At 44.3% G+C, this 18,749-nt stretch overlaps 1 protein-coding gene across 1 annotated transcript in view; it reads right to left on the minus strand.

The window, feature by feature from the left end:
* The window catches only part of KIF5C (kinesin family member 5C), a 93,237-nt gene that overhangs the window by 63,428 nt on the left and 11,060 nt on the right, over positions 1 to 18,749 (minus strand). Inside the window, exon 2 of the mRNA XM_014941184.1 lies at positions 1,831 to 1,921. Within this exon, the coding sequence (XP_014796670.1) occupies positions 1,831 to 1,921 (91 nt within the window). The remainder of the gene's footprint in view (positions 1 to 1,830; positions 1,922 to 18,749) is intronic.

An 18,749-nucleotide genomic window follows, 5' to 3' on the forward strand; every position in this document is an offset into this window, starting at 1 on the left:
ATCGCCCTCCTTCTCACTTTCTCATCCTCTCCTCTCTTTTTTTCCCCATTTCTCTTCCTCTTTTCCTTTCTTCTACACTCCCCCCCCATCAAACTTGCCTTTCAAGGTATCTAGAAGGTCTAAGTTAGCACACATGCAAAAGCGTGTTTGAGCTCTATTTTCAAATAGGACTTTGGGAAGTATTTGGCTATTTGGCTAATGAAGAAGATTTAGTCACTGATTTAGGTCTTCCAAATTGCTCTCAAACAGGATTTTATTTTTATCACTATTTTCAGAGGAAACCAACTTCCACAGGGGATATAAATACCCTCCGCAAGGCTACAAACAGCACTCTGCTGCTTCTGTTAGCACACATTGGAGTATTGAAACAGTTCCCCAAACTTCCAAAAGTTGAGTGGTGTGTCAGCAACCCGAACTAATGATTTCTCAACTCTACAACTCCAATCCCACCAGTTTTTATTAAAGGCTTACCCATCTGAAGTCAAAATTGCCATAATTAGGCTCCCCGCTGAGAAGAAGCAACTGAAGTCTTATGACTCATTTCCTCTTTCCAACATCAAATAATTTAGCTTCTGGTCCTCACCCCCAGTCATCTAGACTACACACACGTTGGTTTGCTGGAGGCTCTCTGAGCGAGCCAAGCAATTTCCTCCAGAAGAGAACCCAGATTTTGCAGCAGGGCTGCTCACCCCAGGGACTTCTCCCCACCGGCAGATCCAGCAGATCCAGCTTCAACGCCTGGAACGCTACTAAGTCCTTCGATGCTGCTTCAGCAGGTCCTGCACCTCTGAGCAACCCCAAATCTCTCATGCCACATAAACCCCACCGCGTTCAACGTGCAGCCTTGAATTGCTATAAAAGCACAACTTTGACCAGCTCTGACACCATTCCTGCTGTTTGCATACCTTGATTTAATAACAAAAAGGGAGAAGAACATTTTGGGGGGCACCAGGACACTGCATAAGGCCAGAGAACAACTAGACAAGGTACTACCTTTGACCAGCTCTGACACCATTCCTGCTGTTTGCATACCTTGATTTAATAACAAAAAGGGAGAAGCAAATCTTGGAGGGGACAGGGACACTGCACAAGGCCAGAGAACAACTAGACAAGGTACTACTCGTAACCCCTGACATGCTGTAGCAGTTGTAATATCATCATGGGTGGAGTATCCAGTTGTAATACCATCGTGGATGGAGTATCCAGCATCAGAACCAAGCAGAAGGACTGAGGGTGATTTGCAAGGGGAGGGGAACTATGGCAGGCAATTAAAATGCACCCAAAAAGTTTGATTCCCAAGTTAAAATCTTGATATGTCAACAGTTTATGAAGGTTTTGTTTTAAACAAATAGGATGCTATCCACGTGCCCTTGTTTCATTTTTAAATGCAAGCTATCTGCATGCAAAGCAGGTACAAAACCAGCACCTTCTATGCTTTCCTTTAATAGTCCATCCTTGCATTCAAGGACACAGCTCACTCCATACTGAACAGGCTCACTGCTGCCCGAAGAACATGCTTTTTGTTGTTTCTCATACATCACAAAAAGCCAGCATTTGTGCAGAATAACAGTCACACACGAGGAGAAAGTAAGAAACAATTACTGCAATTCCTTCAGCTCTTTTTCTTTTTGTTTGTTTGTTTGTTGGTTTATTTGTGGTTGGTGTTTTTTACACAGACAAGTCCTTAAAAAGGAAATGTTTGGAATTACTAATTACTAAACTCCCACACAGACATCTAAACATTTATTATCCTGTCTTTAAATAGCTTGAGGGGACAGGAGATGTCTTTTTCCCTCCCCCTAAGCAGGAATAAACAAAGATAACACCTACCTTTAACAATCTGCTTGGCACAGGCGTTATAAACTTGTTCCTGGGTTGTATTAGGAGGTAACACTCTATCAAAGACATACGGCTTCCCTTGCTGCAAACAAAAGAGAAACTCTGTAAGATAAAGAACATTTAAAACTGTTTACAGCCCCAATTTAACAGGCACCCTGAAATGCAGCATTTACTACAAAGGAAGCCATTCAGTGCAATGGAGACGACGATATTTTGTTGAATAAACAGATGTGACATCTCGTGTGCTCTGAAACCATCTTTTCTATAGCTGGCGAATAAAACACAGCATATGTTTTCTGTGTGTTCACATTTGGGTCAGCAGCTACAGTTGCAGGAAACAATAAGCTGAAATATCAGCAAATGAAAGTGGATGATTTTCTCCCTCTGGAGAAAGGAGTTAAGAGGGAATAGCCATATAAATATTCCCAAAAGATTTGCTATTCATTACTGTGCACTAGTGAAAGCTGTGGTGTGAGGCGCAACGGTCAGACCAGAGGGAATCAGAAGCTTGCAGGTCCCAAGAGCTGCCTCCTGCTGTGGCCAAGGTGGCCCACTGTGGTCCCAGCACAGTCCCAGCACACTATGTGTTCCTTCAGCAGGAATAGTCTGGTTTAATTTCTACACTAAATATGCAAATGTGTGTCGGTAAAACCCAAAATGTGCGTTATACCCAAAACAAGCAGCCCAGGCAGACTGTTACGTTGCCCTAAGTTTATATTTCATTCAGAAATTGTTATGATTTTTATCCTTAGGACCAACAAATAACAGGATGCCATGTGAGAGAGCTCTGAAATGATGTCTGGAATGGGATCAGGGCCACTTCCAGGTTGTGAACCACAATTTGTCCCACCATAGACACCGAGCTACCCTAATTCCCAGGTACAGCACGACTGACACTTATTCATATGTATATACAGCGTAGCACAACCTGCACATACACTTTCAGCAAATTTTGATTCCTCTTTGTAGCAGATGTAATTGGTTACAAGAGAAACACGTATTAGCAATCCTAAAAATAGCTTTGCCTGACACTTAAAAGGCAAATCAATTTCTAAGACAGCAGTTCCGTTCCTTACAACTCAAAACCAAGCAAGACATCTGCATTTAAAATACAATCCCTTCATTTAAAGTTACACTAAGTGTGCGTGTAGCATCTTTCTTATCTTCCATCAAAGCCTGTAATATTTCCCTTCGAAGACATGACACCTGCATAACGAGGGCTTCAAAGCAACTGGGAGGTGGCTGGATACCTGATGGAGGAGTCTTGTTCTGTTGAGTCGACGTGTCATTTCTGCCATTTGCAGCCAGCTGTTTCAACGCTCTGCTCAATTAACCGTTTTTTGTCACACTTTGATTTTACTTCAAGCAGATCATAAGCTTACACTCGCCTGCTCCTTAAACTCGGGTACTTAACAGCCACAGGGGAAATAAGACAAGAGAGGTGTTTGTCTGCGACGTGTGTTCTTTGTGTTTCATCCCAGAATTTCAGATCAAGGATAAGACGGCAATTTATAAATTATTTAGTAAATAATTAATGGGCTTGTGCTGGCATAGGGTGAACACTGGGCCACCCAAGCACCCTGCTTGGTAAGACACAAGCCCAAAGAGACGACTCAGATCAATTTCCCACCAGCTCTCCTTGGAGTCTTGGACAAGCTGACCATGAGCCAGCAATGTGCCCTTGTGGCCAAGGTGACCAATGGTCTCCTGAGGTGAATTAAAAAGAATGTGGCCAGCAGATGGAGGGAGGTCATCCTGCCCCTCTGCTCTGCCCTGGGGAGGCCACATCTGGAGCACTGGGTCCAGTTCTGGACCCCCCACTTCAAGAAGGACAGGGAAATGCTGGGAAGAGTCCAGTAGAAGATGATGAGGGGAATGGAGCATCTCTCTGCTGAGGAAAGGCTGAGAGCCCTGGGGCTGTTCAGCTGGAGAAGAGAAGACTGAGAGGGGATCTCATCAATGCTCATCTAATGGGTGGGTGGCAAGAAGATGGGGTCAGGCTCTTCTCAGAGGTGCCCAGTGACAGGACAAGAGGAAATGGGCACAAACTTGAACATAAGAAATTCCACCTAAACATGAGGAGGAACTTCTTTGCTGTGAGAGTGGCAGAGCCCTGGAAGAGCCTGCCCAGAGAGGTGGTGGAGTCTTCTTCTCTGGAGATACTCCAAACCTGCCTGGATGCCATCCTGTGCAACTGCTCTGGGTGACCCTGCTTTGGCAGGAGATTAGACCAGATGATCTCTGAAGGTCCCTTCCAACCCCTACAGTTCTGTGATTCTGTGATCCCCACAGCAGCCCCAGTCCCCAGGAGAGTGATGGGACTGCTGGGAGCACCCAGCTGGCACCTACCCCAAACTCTGCTCTCCACAGCTTTCTGCACAGTGCACATTGTGTGGCTCTCAGCTGGACAAAGCTCTTCGTTCCCAGGCTGAGAAGGGCTGCCCAGTCCTGCTATGACTATTCGCAAATGGACTTTTTACCTCCTTACCCTCAATTTTGCTTATTCCAAGCACTAGATGGTAAACTCTAATGCAAGAAGCCAAAAGACACACGGACACACAACCTCAGCCATGCACTTATCCCATTTCTTTCCTTCATGCCTGAGTTGAGGCTTATTAGCTAAGCAACGTGTGAGAGCAGCAGAGAGCCATGCCAGTACATCATCCCACCAGGGCGACCACGCCACTCCAGGCAAGCATTGCTCTGGTGCAATCAAACCAATTCTACTGAGCTCTCAACAGCTCTAATGCCCCCAAAACCAATCCCACCCTAATTGTGCCGCTCGCAGCTGAAAGAGGCGCCGGCTGCAACTGTTCTTTATCTGTCAAACCAAAAAGCTGTAAATGTAAAGCAGCAATTCACAAACGTGCTCCACGGGTCAAATTTCTTCCTCGGGATTTTTGTTCTGGGAAGCTAAAAGACTGGAACACCCATCGCTGATACCTGAAGAAAACAAATGAACATGAAGGATCCCAAAGCATCTGTCACTGACTGCACAGAACGAGAGCGCTCCATTATCCAAGCAGCATTAACAGGTTTTTGGGGAGGCTTTTTGGGCTTCATCTCCAAACTGATCTTAGACAAAGACACCTCAAGGCTCATGTTTCTTTCCCCAAAGGAGGGTACAATGAGTGGGCACAGACCCTCCGCCTATCCTCAGTTTGAGAGTTTATGCTTCTTTTGCTCTACCAGAACTTCTCCTCTGCCCTAAATCCTCTCAGTCCTGCTCAACACTCTTCTCCCAACCTACCCCACCAGCTGCCCTCCCTTAGGCTCCTCAGCCCCCTCCTTCTTTCTTTGTTCAGAAGTTCCTGCTTGGGTCTCTGACGTTGGAGAAACATTGGGAACCTCCCGTGTCACCCACTCAACTTGTTCAGCTTCCTGACCCTTCTGTCCCACCAGCTCTCCTTGGGAGTCCTCCTCACCACCATCTCCAGGGTCCTGGTGGCTGGCTGTGACCTTCAGCACCTCTCCTACCAGGTTGTCCCTCACTCCTTCCACATCCCAGCCCACAAACCCACTCTGGATGTGTCCCATAGCCTCAGCTTACAGGGGCTGGAGGAGGCCACAACACCTTAGCTGGGAAAAGATGCCCAGCTTGAAGGAAAGCTGTGGCAATTCAGCTTCCAAGATACTGTTAAGATCAAAGATTGTTCTCTGGAGCAAACTGCAGTTTTAGGGGGGTTTTGTTTTGGAGGATGTTGTTGTTATAAGCTCTTAAGTTTTGACAGACTTTCCTCAAAGGTAACAAAAGCCATATCCATCCTACAAATACAACACGCTGGCAGATCCAAAGGTTTTGTTCCAAAACAGAGAGGGAGGGTGAGCAAGCATGAATATCACTTTTTTTGCGTGTTCCCAAGCGGTACTCTTCCCCCTTATTGTCATCTTCAGAAATACCATAAATGCTTTTATTATTTTTTTTTTTTCAAATGTAACTCAGCTTGAATTAAATACCAAAATCAGGAAGATTTCAGCCTTATTAGCACTTATTCAAGAAAGCAATAAGCAGCTAGAAATAAAGTGTTATTTTCTGAGCTGCTGCTAACAGTTTTATCTGTGTGCCGCCTCCATACATTATTTTTCAAACTTTCTCATTATATGCAGCGGATTATCTCTCATACATAAATCACATCTCCCTTCCTATGCCATTACTTCCTACAGTCCCCCTGACAATCTGTTCCATTAACTTCTGCCACTGCTGCATAATGGCTAGGATAAGTGCTCCGATCCACCCACACAATTCCTGCTGAAGTTGTATTGACAGCTAGATACATTCTCTTCTGGCCCTTCGATAGCACGGAGAAGGCTATTCATATGTATTACCAATCAATGTCTCACCAGCTTAATGTTTAGAGCCTCCTATGGAGTTTACAGGCCTGGCATTTAAAAATCAGAGAATTTCACAAGCACAGAAAAGAATCCTGACCATAAATGCCTGTGCTACCAAAACCATCATTTTACAAGCAACATCGCAGAGCGGTACTATCTCTAGGAGCTGACAGAGTCTCAATTAAAGATAACCAAATACATTTCCTATTAAAAAAAAAAAAAGGAAAAAAATCAACTCTCCTAAATTCTACACAGACAGGAAATGAGAAGTGCTCAGTGCTTGGAGCTGCATGCTAAGAATTAGGAGCCTTAATGCAATTTCATGATTAATTCCCTGTGATCTTCAGACAGGCATTCAGGGATGATTCTGCCAGTGTATCTGCAGTTACGATGTTAAGTGAGATGATACCTGAATTTCAGGCATCTGAGCTCAGAGGCAGAATCCACAGCCCAAGGTTCATCCACAAAGCGCCTTATAAAACCCATGGGCAGGGGGGGATGGCTTGGAATAGAATTTCCAACACCGGCATGTAGCTCAGATATATAATTGCTAAAGTAGAAAAGAAGAAGAGATCATACAAAATGCTGGTTTTCTTTGCTTTTTTGGGGCTGTAAGGAGACATTTGGGTCAGATGAGGAATTATAGCCTGAAACCATCCCCTAGAATTAAGGATACCATCCAGATTTATCCCAGGACAGATGAAAGTTTGTTCTGCATGAGCAGAAAACAGCTGGGAGCAAGTTATATGACGACTGGTGGTTGTGGACATGCCTAGTGCAGTTCTGACCTCAAACTTACAAGTGGAGGTGAAGGTCATTCATACTTGCCTGCAAAATATCATGCCAGCACATCCTTGAGGGGGACGTCATTTTGAACAAGACTCAAGAAGAGGTCACACATTCATTTTGAAATGAGGGCAAACCATCCATCAGTCCATCCAAGGCTCATCTCCACACCTCCAGAAGAGCCCAGAAGCACAAAGGCAGGCAAGGGACCCAAAAGAGAAGGGACACCCAGAGAGGGCTCCTGCCAAGGCTGTCCCTGGAGAGTATATGCCCCATGGTCCAGGTGTGAAAACCATCGAGGTTCTCAGGATCAACTTTCAGACTGCTTCAGGGTACAGTGTACATTATGGGATACAGGGGAAGAACACTTCAGGATTGCAGAAGAGTTAGGGGATGATTTGGGGAAGATAAAGGCAAGGAAAGGGAGGGATGAGGGTGATTTGCAGTAGAACAAACATGGGATGAAGGAATAAAAGCATGACTCATGTATGCAGGCCATGCTCCACACTCAATCAGCACAGTCCTATCTTCTTATTAAATTCCTTTCTAACTCTCCTTCTGGCTGAGGGAGTTAATTCTGTGTGCATACATGTGTACAGGGGTCCAGCAACTGGAGTGGGACCACAGGTCACAAAGTCCATGTGTCCATGCTACCAGTTGCATCTCTGGGCGAGGAGGTCTGGAAAGGGGTTCACTTCTGCCAGGATGCCAGATTCAGCTCTTCCTACCAGCCAACAGTTAGGGCACTCAGCTGAAATGGGCAGAGATATCATGTACACAGGGTCCCTCGCAGCTCTTCCTACCAGCCAATAGTTAGGGCACTCAACTGAAACGGGCAGAGATATCATGTACACAGGGTCCCTCTCATCCATCTTAGCCCTCTGTCCCCTCAGAAGGCAGGAAAGTTCTTTTCTCCACAACCTAGTCAGATAAAGGCATCCCCCTTTACCCCTGCAAAAGGCGTGCATCACTCATACAATCATCAGAAAACTTTTGGTCCCTGCAGAAACAAATCAGTGCCGAATCACGTGGCTCAGTTTATCAGATGAATCCTTTGGCAAAATCACGACTGCTGAAACTCTGTCATTATTTTCCTGGCTCTCTATTCGAGTCGACGAGTTTTATTGACGCAGTGGGAATGAATGATCTAGGAGTGGGTTTAACATACCATACAAGGTGCCACTGCCAGTACGTACAACAGATGAGTATACAGGTAATAGAATCATGGGATATGTAGGAGCTTAATTAATGAGAAATTATTTCCCAGCTAGTTTTCACTACCATAAGAACCCTTGTAGGAGAGGTTTTATAAATAAAAGATATATAATTGCAGGCCTGGAAGACAGAATTTTTCAAAGAGCAGAAAGCAAACTATTACCAGCAGCAATTCAATTTTTCAGTCGAGGCACATCCCTCGCGCAGCACCCAGCTTCTCCCTTGGAAGGGGGTGGAAAACACATTTCTTCTCTCTAGCCTATAGGAATTAAAGTCTTTACTCCCTTTGAAAATGTAGAGGCCACATTTACTGAACGCTGCATCAAACTTAACCCATTTGCAAGTGGGATAAACAGCTGGTCCTGCAAATGTCTTCTGAGATTAGATAGAAGGACTTCTTTTCCTCACAAGTTATAGAAATTCTGCAACTACAAGGCTGTCGCTATTTTGCTGATAAAGCACAAGACTAATTAGATAGAAGGACTTCTTTTCCCCACAAGTTATAGAAATTCTGCAACTACAAAGCTGTCGCTATTTTGCTGATAAAGCACAAGAAAAAACAGGACCTATTGCATTCTCCCAAATTCATTTCTCTCTAGTGAGGACTGAAAACATGAGGATTAAAGACAGAGGGAGAAAATAAATGCATGTTAGCAAAACGGTTAAATTTAGTTATTATGCTTTTCCTTTATTCAGTCATATTGACTAAGGAAATGCCACTGCCATTCTACCTATTTTCCACACTAGCTTACCCTCTGAAAACATTAGCACAGCAGCAACTCACCCAGGAGATGAAAATTCAGAACACCTGGGATAAAAAATGTAAGGAATTTTATTCAGAATAACCTGAATCCGCTACACAGTCAAACCAAGTTCTCCAAAAGAAACTCTTAAATCTTGGTAATAGTCCTAAAACTCGATTGGAAAATAAATTAAAACAAGCAGTTGTGTATGAGCAGGCACTGCAGAGCAATTTGAGTCGAACACAGCATTATTTTTGCATAGCGGGCTTAATTATTGATCTACCTTATGAATATTTCTGATCTGATGGAATTTGGCACGGGGCCAGTGATCCACTTTTAGCTTTCACTTTCAGCAGAAAGAACCTTTAACTCCTTGCAATAAATCCTGTTTTCAGAAAGCATTCTTATATTTTAGTATAGATCTGCAATTTAGGAAACCAAACCTTAGAAATTATTTTAAATCTTTTTCTTCCACCTAGACACATGACCTGGAAAATATACTCTTAAAGAAACTTTATATGAATTTTAAGTATAAAGATCTCCCAATACAAACCCAACTATTAAATAGTACTCTTTGGCAATAGTTTTTTTATAATTCTGACACAGCAATACTCAAGAGTCACGACTCTCCATTATTATTTACTTGTATTGGTGCAAGGTAGTCACCACTCCAGAGGATGAGATAGACCCGGTGTGTCCAGCCATCGCGGTCCCTGGAAAAGCTCTAACTTTCAGAAAAGCTCAGCACTCCTCAGCTGATCAGATGGGACGTTACCAATGTAATGTTAGTTATAAAAAGCAGTGCAAGCCATCTTCCAGCTCCCAGCCTGGCCATCAGATGATAAACTGCAGGTTGAGAGAGCCCTCCCAGCTGGGAGGAGGAAGGCTGGGGGGCTGGAGAAGCAGCACCAGGAGCTCCATCACTGCTGGAGGCTGCAGCACCCACCAGCACCATGGAAAATGGGACCTCTTCTTACTTGAGGGCAACCGACTCGTTCCTCCTCCTCCTCTTCTGGGACTCCCTGCGTGGCTCAGCGACAGGACAGGGAAAGGCTCCAGGACAAAGCCTCCTCCAGGTGATCGGTCCAAGCATCCTTTGGTTCTCCTTCCACAGCCCAGCCCGGTGCCGTCGGGATTAGCACCATCCCTCCAGCCCACCAGCGCCCTGCACGCCACGCGGCAGCTGGCAGATTTGGGCCTCGATTACTTAACTGCTTATGCAACGGCACAAAACCGGGTATTCGGAGAGCAGTGATATCCTCCTGCAGTTAAATTTAATCTCTGAAAAGATGAAGCTACATTAATGATCGCAGGGAAAAGGATTCCATTTGGTGCTCTGCACAGCACTAGCTTAAGACGGGCATCATCCCCTCTTTCCTGGGCCTTCCATCCCACATTAAGAAATTAAAATAACTGTTTCACACATATGTTTTCTCACAAAACTGAGTTTTAAGTAGACATGTGATTGTATGTTCAGCAGACCTCTCTGCTTTATCATGGGTATAAAACCATCAGAGTGAGGAATTGGACACAGGCTACTGTAACAGTCCCAGGGGAAACAGGAGAACATCATCCCCTGCACCATCCCTCCGGTTTTCAGGTACCTCACACCACTGCATTATGTGTAACAGATAACTACTGGTTTAATTTAATGTGCTCTATCTAATTTAATCGACCTTTTCAGGCCTATGTGAAGCTACCTTCATAAATCTACTCATTTTACTTCAGCAAAGCACAGACAGGCTTAATTAAATTAACTTTATAATGCAGTCACTTGCATTTCAGATAAAGATCCTCTCGACATCAGAAGTTCTTAAGTAAACAGGAATCTTGCGAGGATATTTAATACAGAATACTCCAAGCCACAGCTGGCACATGGAGTCCTTTTCTAACCTGCTTTTGATAGCTTCCACCTTCAACACACACCTTGTGCGAGTGGCTGTGTGGTCCTAGCTGCTGGCTGGGGTTAAAACATGACACCTTTCTAGAAAAATAAGCCCTCAATGAGCTCTGAAGGAAACCAGACCCAAAATTATCCAAAATTTCTCTGATTTTACCAGGCTCCAGCATTTCAGCTAACCTACCCTACTCCCTTGCATCAACAGATAAGAAAATTTGATAATTTCTTTTGTATATAAACCCATGTAAACTTACAGTTTAGAAAGAAAAGACAAAATAATATTCTTTGTAGAAGAAAAGAGAAAGAAATGTACCACAATTATAGAGGCCTGAGAATCTGACTCCTCTAACTAAAGGTCTTGTGATTTTAGTATCAGTTGAGAATGAAAAGAGAACAATGTATTAATTGTCTATTTTGTAAAAATGCAATAGTTCGAAATTGGTTTTGGTTATTTAAAGAATGCTGTGACTTTCTTTTAACAAATATAAAATTTTCCTAGCCAGAAAAATAAAGCAGTAAAACCCATCCTCAGGCAGCTCCCCATGGCAGCAACAGGAGAGGAGTCAGACAGGGCTATCTCATCAGTGGGGGGCTATGAGAGTAAGTTACACTTGAACAGCAACTCTGCTTATCATCAGTGTTCACAATATTCCAATAAAATTCAAAAAAAGCTAGGTGGATATTTCAAATCATGAAATGAAGCCGTTTTGGTGAAGTAAAAGTCCCAAGTGAGATGCTGACCTTCAGCTCTACCTAGAGAAGGGAAGAGGAACATAAACCAGCCCTGGTTCAAGACATAACTACATCTTAATTCTGCCGTGGCAGTGTTGTGTTAATCTCCACTTTGTTAAACGTATCACTTACAGATTTATGGGGCAACTGGGTGGCTCAGGAGATTAGTAATGGGATACTGAGCACTGTCAGTCGTAGATTCAAATCCACCTCAGGTCAGGAGAGGTCAAAATAAAACGAGAGGGCATCACTGGTCCGTAGAGCAGCTTTCTTTTCAGCGTGCTCTGCGAAACCAAGGATTGAAGGGGATCAGAGAACAAACTACACCATTGGTCTTGGAGCGTCCCATCAGGCTGGATATATATTGGCAAGAAGAAACAAATGAGATGCTCACACCCCACTGCCTGCATTGTATGGTATTTGTTCTGCAGAGAAAGCACTTCACAAGCATAAAACCGTCACGTTTGCTGCTGGGCAATATACTCATTCAGTCTGCCGGGGATTAATCCAGAGCCACTGATTTATTGTGTGACTGAATCCTGAGGATGGAGTTCCTGAAGGGTCTTGACACCACCCAGGTAATCCCAACGGCATCGAGCCCAGACCCCAACGGCCAGCGTAGGCAATGAGTCTGGACACATCTCTGCTCCCCAAACCACCTCACTTCATGCTGACCAGTGCAGAGCCAAAACGGCACCTGCATGGTGGCACACCACGGCGGGAACATGGGGACACGTTCCACCAAACAGGGTTGAATTATTCTCATTCCATGATCACTGGGAGCAAACTGTAGGACCAACAGCACCACTGGCACATGTAGATTATGGCCTGGAGAAGAGGAGGCTCCGGGGAGACCTAATAGCAGCCTTCCAGTACCTGAAGGGAGCCTACAGGAAGGCTGGGGAGAGCCTGTTTAGAAAGGCCTGCAGTGACAGGACGAGGGGCAATGGCTTCAAGCTGGAGGGGAACAGCTTTAGACTGGAGATGAGGAGAGGGTTCTTCACTGTGAGGGTGGTGGAGCACTGGAACAGGTTGCCCAGGGAGGTGGTTGAGGCCCCTTCCCTGGAGATATTCAAGGAGAGGCTCGACGAGGCCCTGGGCAACCTGGTCTAGTTGGGGGTGTCCCTGCTGACTGCGGGGGGGTCGGACTAGATGGCCTTTGGAGGTCCCTTCCGGCCTGGGCAATTCTATGATTCTATGATTATTTTCCTCTGCCCTCAATAACTGAAAGATCTCAAGTGTTCTAAAGCCCAGACTTAGAGTGTATGCAAGCCACGGAGATACCAGCATCCATAATCTAATGGAGTTTTTCCTCTGCCATCAATAACTGAAAGATATCAAGTTTTCTAAAGCCCAGACTTCTAGCATAATGCGAGCCAGGGAGATACCAGCATCCATAATCTAATGGAGTAACTGTACTCCCAGAGATCTTGCTGCCTTGCTGGTTGAGTGCGTTCCTGATTCACTGGGAGACCAGTAACAACAACTTAGACTTGCTTGCTCGTTTACAAACCAAGACACTAAATGCCAGAAGCGCTGGGAGCGTGAATGTTTACTGACCTGATGCTGGAGCAGGAATTTAAAAGCATACAATAGAACAGAGGTGTTAGCACTAGTCTGCCCCAGCCTCCTTTCACGTACTGTAATTAAAAACATACGCAGTGAAAACACATAAGAGAACGAAGGAAGGAGAATGACAGCACCACTACTTCTGTACTTCCCTCAACCCTTTCCGTTGATACCTAATATATTGGAAATACCCAGCTCTGCATCTCAACGACCATAGTAACAGCTACAATTCAAGCATGGAAGAGCCTTCACAGCAGCTCAGATGTCGAGGCAGGCAGAGCAATTACCCTGTCACGGAGTAATGCAGACAAGTTGCTCCTGGCAACAAACCTCTCTGAAGAGGGATGGAGCACAGCGTTCACAGAAGAGACACCCCGGGTGCGAGCGTGGCCATTTTGATGAGCTCCTGCTCATCACCCACCACTTCTCTCCATCCTGGTACCACAGATTCTCCACGGTACCCATCACTGCAAGGTCAGCACTTCACACGTGAAATGCAAGTCTAAAAGCTTATTTAATAAGAACACGGAGTGAGATTAGATCTTCCAGGAAGGTACATGCAGGAACTGCAGCATTTCATAGGGCCTTTGATTCCCACTTCAAAAATCTTTCACTCTGGTAACACTTCTATTGATTTATTTTACCTTGTCTTCTGATTCTCATCTCAATTTGCCCCGTTTCTCCTTTCCCTCCCACTGCACCCTATTTAAGACAGGTAAAGGCGGAGGAGAGAGGAGGCAGGTCCCCTTTCAGAGGAACAAAGCCACCACCAGCCAAGGACAAGTCTGGACACTTGGAGCTTCAGCTCCAGCCTGCACGACCACCAGTTCCTGCCACCTATATCCTCTGCATAAAGAGGAACCTGCTCATTCCCATCCACAGCCTCACAATCAACAAGCTTCTGCTTCTTGGCTTGTTGCACTGATCTCCTTATCTCATTATCTGGAGGGAAAGAAACAAAAAAGCAGAACTCTCAGTCTTACTTGGTATGTCCAAATCTCACAATTTTAGCACCAATCATCCAGTCTTCCTCAAGCTAAAGCATTTGGGTATGGGTAATCATACAAAATCATATATGGAAAAAATAAGGATTCTGCCTCCAATTTATCGGGGCCAGGAAAGCTTAAATGGGAAAGTGTTAAATAAAAACTCAAATCCTATTTGTAAAACCTATTTGTAAAACCCATATATTTGCAGGAGGAGGGTGATGATACTGCAATGTTTGGTGATCCTCAGCAATCCTGTTCCAGTACAGGTGCTCTTTATTTGTACCTCTAGTTCATAGAAATCACATTAAGTAATTACACAAGTAGAGAGACCAAAAAAAAAAAATCACCCTTACAAAACCATTGCAACCCCTTCCAAACCAGAATTACTGCCTCCTCCATTTTTGCACCACTTATCAGGAGGAAAACAGAGCATTTGAGAATCTGGTTTTTGCATTTCTGATAAGTTAATCCATCACTGACAAATTAAGTCAATCATTGAGAAATTCAGAATTGTTTAAATCTCGTTCAAGTGGAACTGGTTCCAAAAGGCTTTGCATTTGGTAGTGACAACGGCTATGCCAGCTTGTCCTACACTGAGAAATTTGTGGTGACAAGCTGTGCTTTCCTGGACAGCTGGCAAAGGGGTTCCGACTGTGTCACTACACAGAGCACAGCTCAAACTGTTACACAAATAATATGAATAAAAGTGATGTTACAGAGCTGGTTAAAATACACAGGCACACACAACAAAATACCCCCCTGTGAACTTTGTAAGAACAAAAGAGCTGCAGAATTTCTTTCTTAAATGCTTTGCTCGGACCTTCCGTGGCAATTTTTGGCTTTTTAAGTGCAAAAATAAGATCTTCTGGCTCATAACCCCCTTCCTGTGCCCTCCCTGCAGCTAGAAATGCGTTATAGCTTACAAATAAAGCACATCTCTTCTTACAGCACAGCAATGACATCAGCAGACCAGCCCTGCTTTCTGCTAAATTATCCAGAAACAGGCAACGCTGGCTGGAATGATCTGCCGGTAATTCTATTATCAGATTTAGTAATGCTGATATATTCCTTCTGCTTTTCCCAAATTTTCAAAGCAGGGTACAGTCTGGGCTGCTGCACATCATTCCCTTAGAGCGTTCCAGAGGCACCAAGACCACATTAATGCTTACACATGTGTGTGAAAGCCTTTGTGTTGTTTCTTGACCCTCTGTGACAAGGAAGATGAAGAAAGGACCGTGATCTATAGAATGACAGTCATATAAACACAGTACCTGTCTGGTATGTAATTCATGATTCATAGTGCTATTTCTCTCTAGCAGAAACAACCAAAACCCATCAACCAGCAGAAAATAAGGAGGATAAGGAGAGTGCAAACAATCATTAAGACCTTTCATTTGCATCAGCATAAGCAGTTGCTCTTCCTGTTAAGTCACAAGCCGTTCTGCTGACGGACTTCAATCGCCAGCCACCCTGCTTACCTTTAAGCTCATCACTTGGCACTATTTCCAAAAAAAAAAAAAAAAAAAAACCACCCAAACTCCTTTGTCCTGAAGCCAGAGGTCTCTTGCTTTCCGCATCCTTGATGTTTATCCCATGTACAATTCCTAGATCTCAAGGTCTCTTATAGCCATGCCACTCCAAATAGCAGATAATAATAATAATGATAATAATAATAATAATAATAATGATAAGCAAGTGGTTCCTGTTACACAAACCAGCTCAGCCTTGGAGCCAGAAGCTTATCCAGGGGCTGAGCACTGCCTACTGCAGGCATCCAGGGTGACAAGGCATCTTTATCAGCAATGCTCTGCTTAGATGTTAATGAAAAAACCCACCCCAGCGCAGGATCAGAGCTGTACCAGCAGGACAGTGCTGTCCTGGTGTCCCCTGCAAGGCTCTTGGCAGGAGCTGCTGCTCACCAGCCAGAGGAACAGTGGGGGTCCAACACTTGCCCCTGGACACCTATGACTTTGTTCCATAGCAGCAGCTACCATAGCATCAAAAATCAGAAAACCCTGAAATTTAAACCACCAAAGCCAGTAACAGATAAGAGAAAAGCAAGGAGTATTTCCATTCAATAAACAGGGGACAAAGGAGCTGACGAGCATAAGATCACTTGTACAAGTCTTATGAGGAGAGGCTGAGGGAGCTGGGGTTATTCAGCCTGGAGAAGAGGAGGCTGAGGGGAGACCTTCTTGCTCTCTCCAACTCCCTGAAAGGAGGGTGTAGAGAGGTGGGGGTCGGTCTCTTCTCTCAAGTCACAGGCGACAGGACGAGAGGAAATGGCCTCAAGTTGCGCCAGGGGAGGTTCAGGCTGGATATTAGGAAAAAATTTTTCACTGAAAGGGTTCTCAGCCATTGGAATGGGCTGCCCAGGGAGGTGGTTGAGGCACCATCCCTGGAGGTGTTCAAAAGACGGGTTGATGTAGTGCTGGGAGGTATGGTTTAGTGATGATGCTCCTTGTTTGTTGTGTGGGTGTCTATTTTTGTCAGTTAGGTTGACGGTTGGACAAGATGATCTTTAAGGTCCCTTCCAACCTAGAAGATTCTGTGATTCTGTAAATCAAATCCAGGTTTGTTCAGTTCCAGCACAAAGTCTGAATCCAAACCAGGGCAAACGCAAGCTCTACCAAAATGAACAGATTAAGAGTTGCATCAAACGAGAAGAGCAATGTACTCAGAGCAGTTAAAAGTATACATTTATATGTCTTTCCCAAAATAGCACCTGTATGTATTATAAAACGTAGCAAGGAGATACTTCATTTAATTCTAAGAAGAAGTCCCATATTAAGCAATACACTATTGACAAATTATGACAAAAGTGAATTTAAAAAGAAATGTTAAAAATAGGGCAAGAGTTCAGCCTGCTTCTAGAAAACAGCCACATGCACTGGTTCTGCTCAGAGCCAGCCTCTGGAGAGCCCTGCAGGCAGGACCAGGAGCTGGGTCCCCCTGCAGCAGCTCCCATCCTTCTGCCGGGAGGAGGAAGAGCCTGGAGGGATGCTGAAGGCAGCGCTTCTCCTCGCACAGACTGAGGCAGCCAGTTCGGTGCTTGCTGCACTTACACTGTGTTTCCTAGCCTTCTCAAAGCCCTTCACACATCTCGGTTAGATGATGGAGATAGCAATGATTCATCTCAGCATTTTTTTCCCCACATCTCATCCATTATCCCAGCTCTGGCACTGGCTCTCACAACATTCCCAGTATGAAACTGTCTTAGGTGCTTCCATTTTCCTTCAGCTCTCAGCAGCACAGTCCTACCATCCTCCCCCACGAAAAGAGAGAAGGCAACTCTTGAACAGTGCTTCACAGCTCAATGATCACATATGGCACCATTAAAATAAATTGTTTATGCTGGCAACAGTTTTGTTTGAAGTATATGGCTAGGGTTATTCTATAACACTCAGAAAATCTGGGCTGCACGTAAAGCAAGAAATGGATAGAATAAATCCTCTATTACCAATATAAGTAAACATTTTTCTCAAGTATAAAGAAACATCGTGCTTCTGTAGAGCAAGATTAACTTTGCTTTAAGATTTGTTTGCATCACTGAACTATTTTGCTTTGAAGTTAAATTGTAAAAGATACCATAAAGTGAAAAATAATCGAGCCAGCGTGTTTATCGAATGACAGCAGAGTTTTCCACTGGATATTTAGGGCTGACCCAGAAAGTGGTAAGAAAATAAAAAAGCATATAGATAAGATTCTAAAAGGAGAAAAATCAAAGAAAATGTTATATATAAAAGGAGAGAGGGTGAAAAAAAGCAATATAAGGGGGAAAAGGGAAAAAAAATAAAAGGCAATATGAAAGGGGAGAGAAGTAGAGGATGGATGTGACACGGGGGTAGCAGTTTGAGGCTGACAGTCTCAATCTTCAGTAGTGGCATTTTGTGTGACTGGTGTGGTGACAAAAATCAGCGTCGGGCTGTTAAAGAGGAACTAACTGACCGCTGCAGGTGGATAAGTCTGAGCTGTATGGATGCAGACAGCCGTGCAGTGCAGCTGAAACAGCTACTAAGAGCATCAGCAGTAAAGCTGGGGAGCAGCGTGGCTTCCCAGGGTCAGAGGAGTCACCGTGCACTAAAAAAGGGCACGTGGCATTGATCAAGCCACCAGCAAACCCTGTCAGGTAGAGAGAGAACAAGGCATGATGAGTACACTTGCTGTGCCTGCTCCAGCTGAACTAGCCTCCAGCACCTCTTGAGAGAACATCACTGCGTGTTATGAGCTGGTGCAACGTACATATAGATATATTGAGGTGTCTTGGGGATAGATCATATGGAATCTCACCCTAACTTCTTCATGGATTTATGTATAAACAAAATATCAGCTGTGGTTTATAACTTGCTTTAGACAATGTTACTGGTTTTGGTATTGTTTGGATGTACGTGGTCATGAAGTTTATATCCCTCCTCATGGCTCTTCATATTAGTGAAAATGGTCCCAAATATTACATATTACTACATACACTCACTACAATTACTACATAAATTCATGGGGAGTGTAGTGGTAGGATATGGGGTGATTGTTTTAAACTGAAAGAGGGGAGATTTAGATTAGATATTAGGAAGAAATTCTTCACTGGGATGGTGGTGAGACACTGGAACAGGTTGCCCAGAGAAGCTGGGGATGCCCCATCCCTGG

The sequence above is a fragment of the Calidris pugnax genome, unplaced genomic scaffold, assembly GCF_001431845.1.
Source record: "Calidris pugnax isolate Ruff unplaced genomic scaffold, ASM143184v1 scaffold60, whole genome shotgun sequence".
NCBI classification, from domain to species: domain Eukaryota; kingdom Metazoa; phylum Chordata; class Aves; order Charadriiformes; family Scolopacidae; genus Calidris; species Calidris pugnax.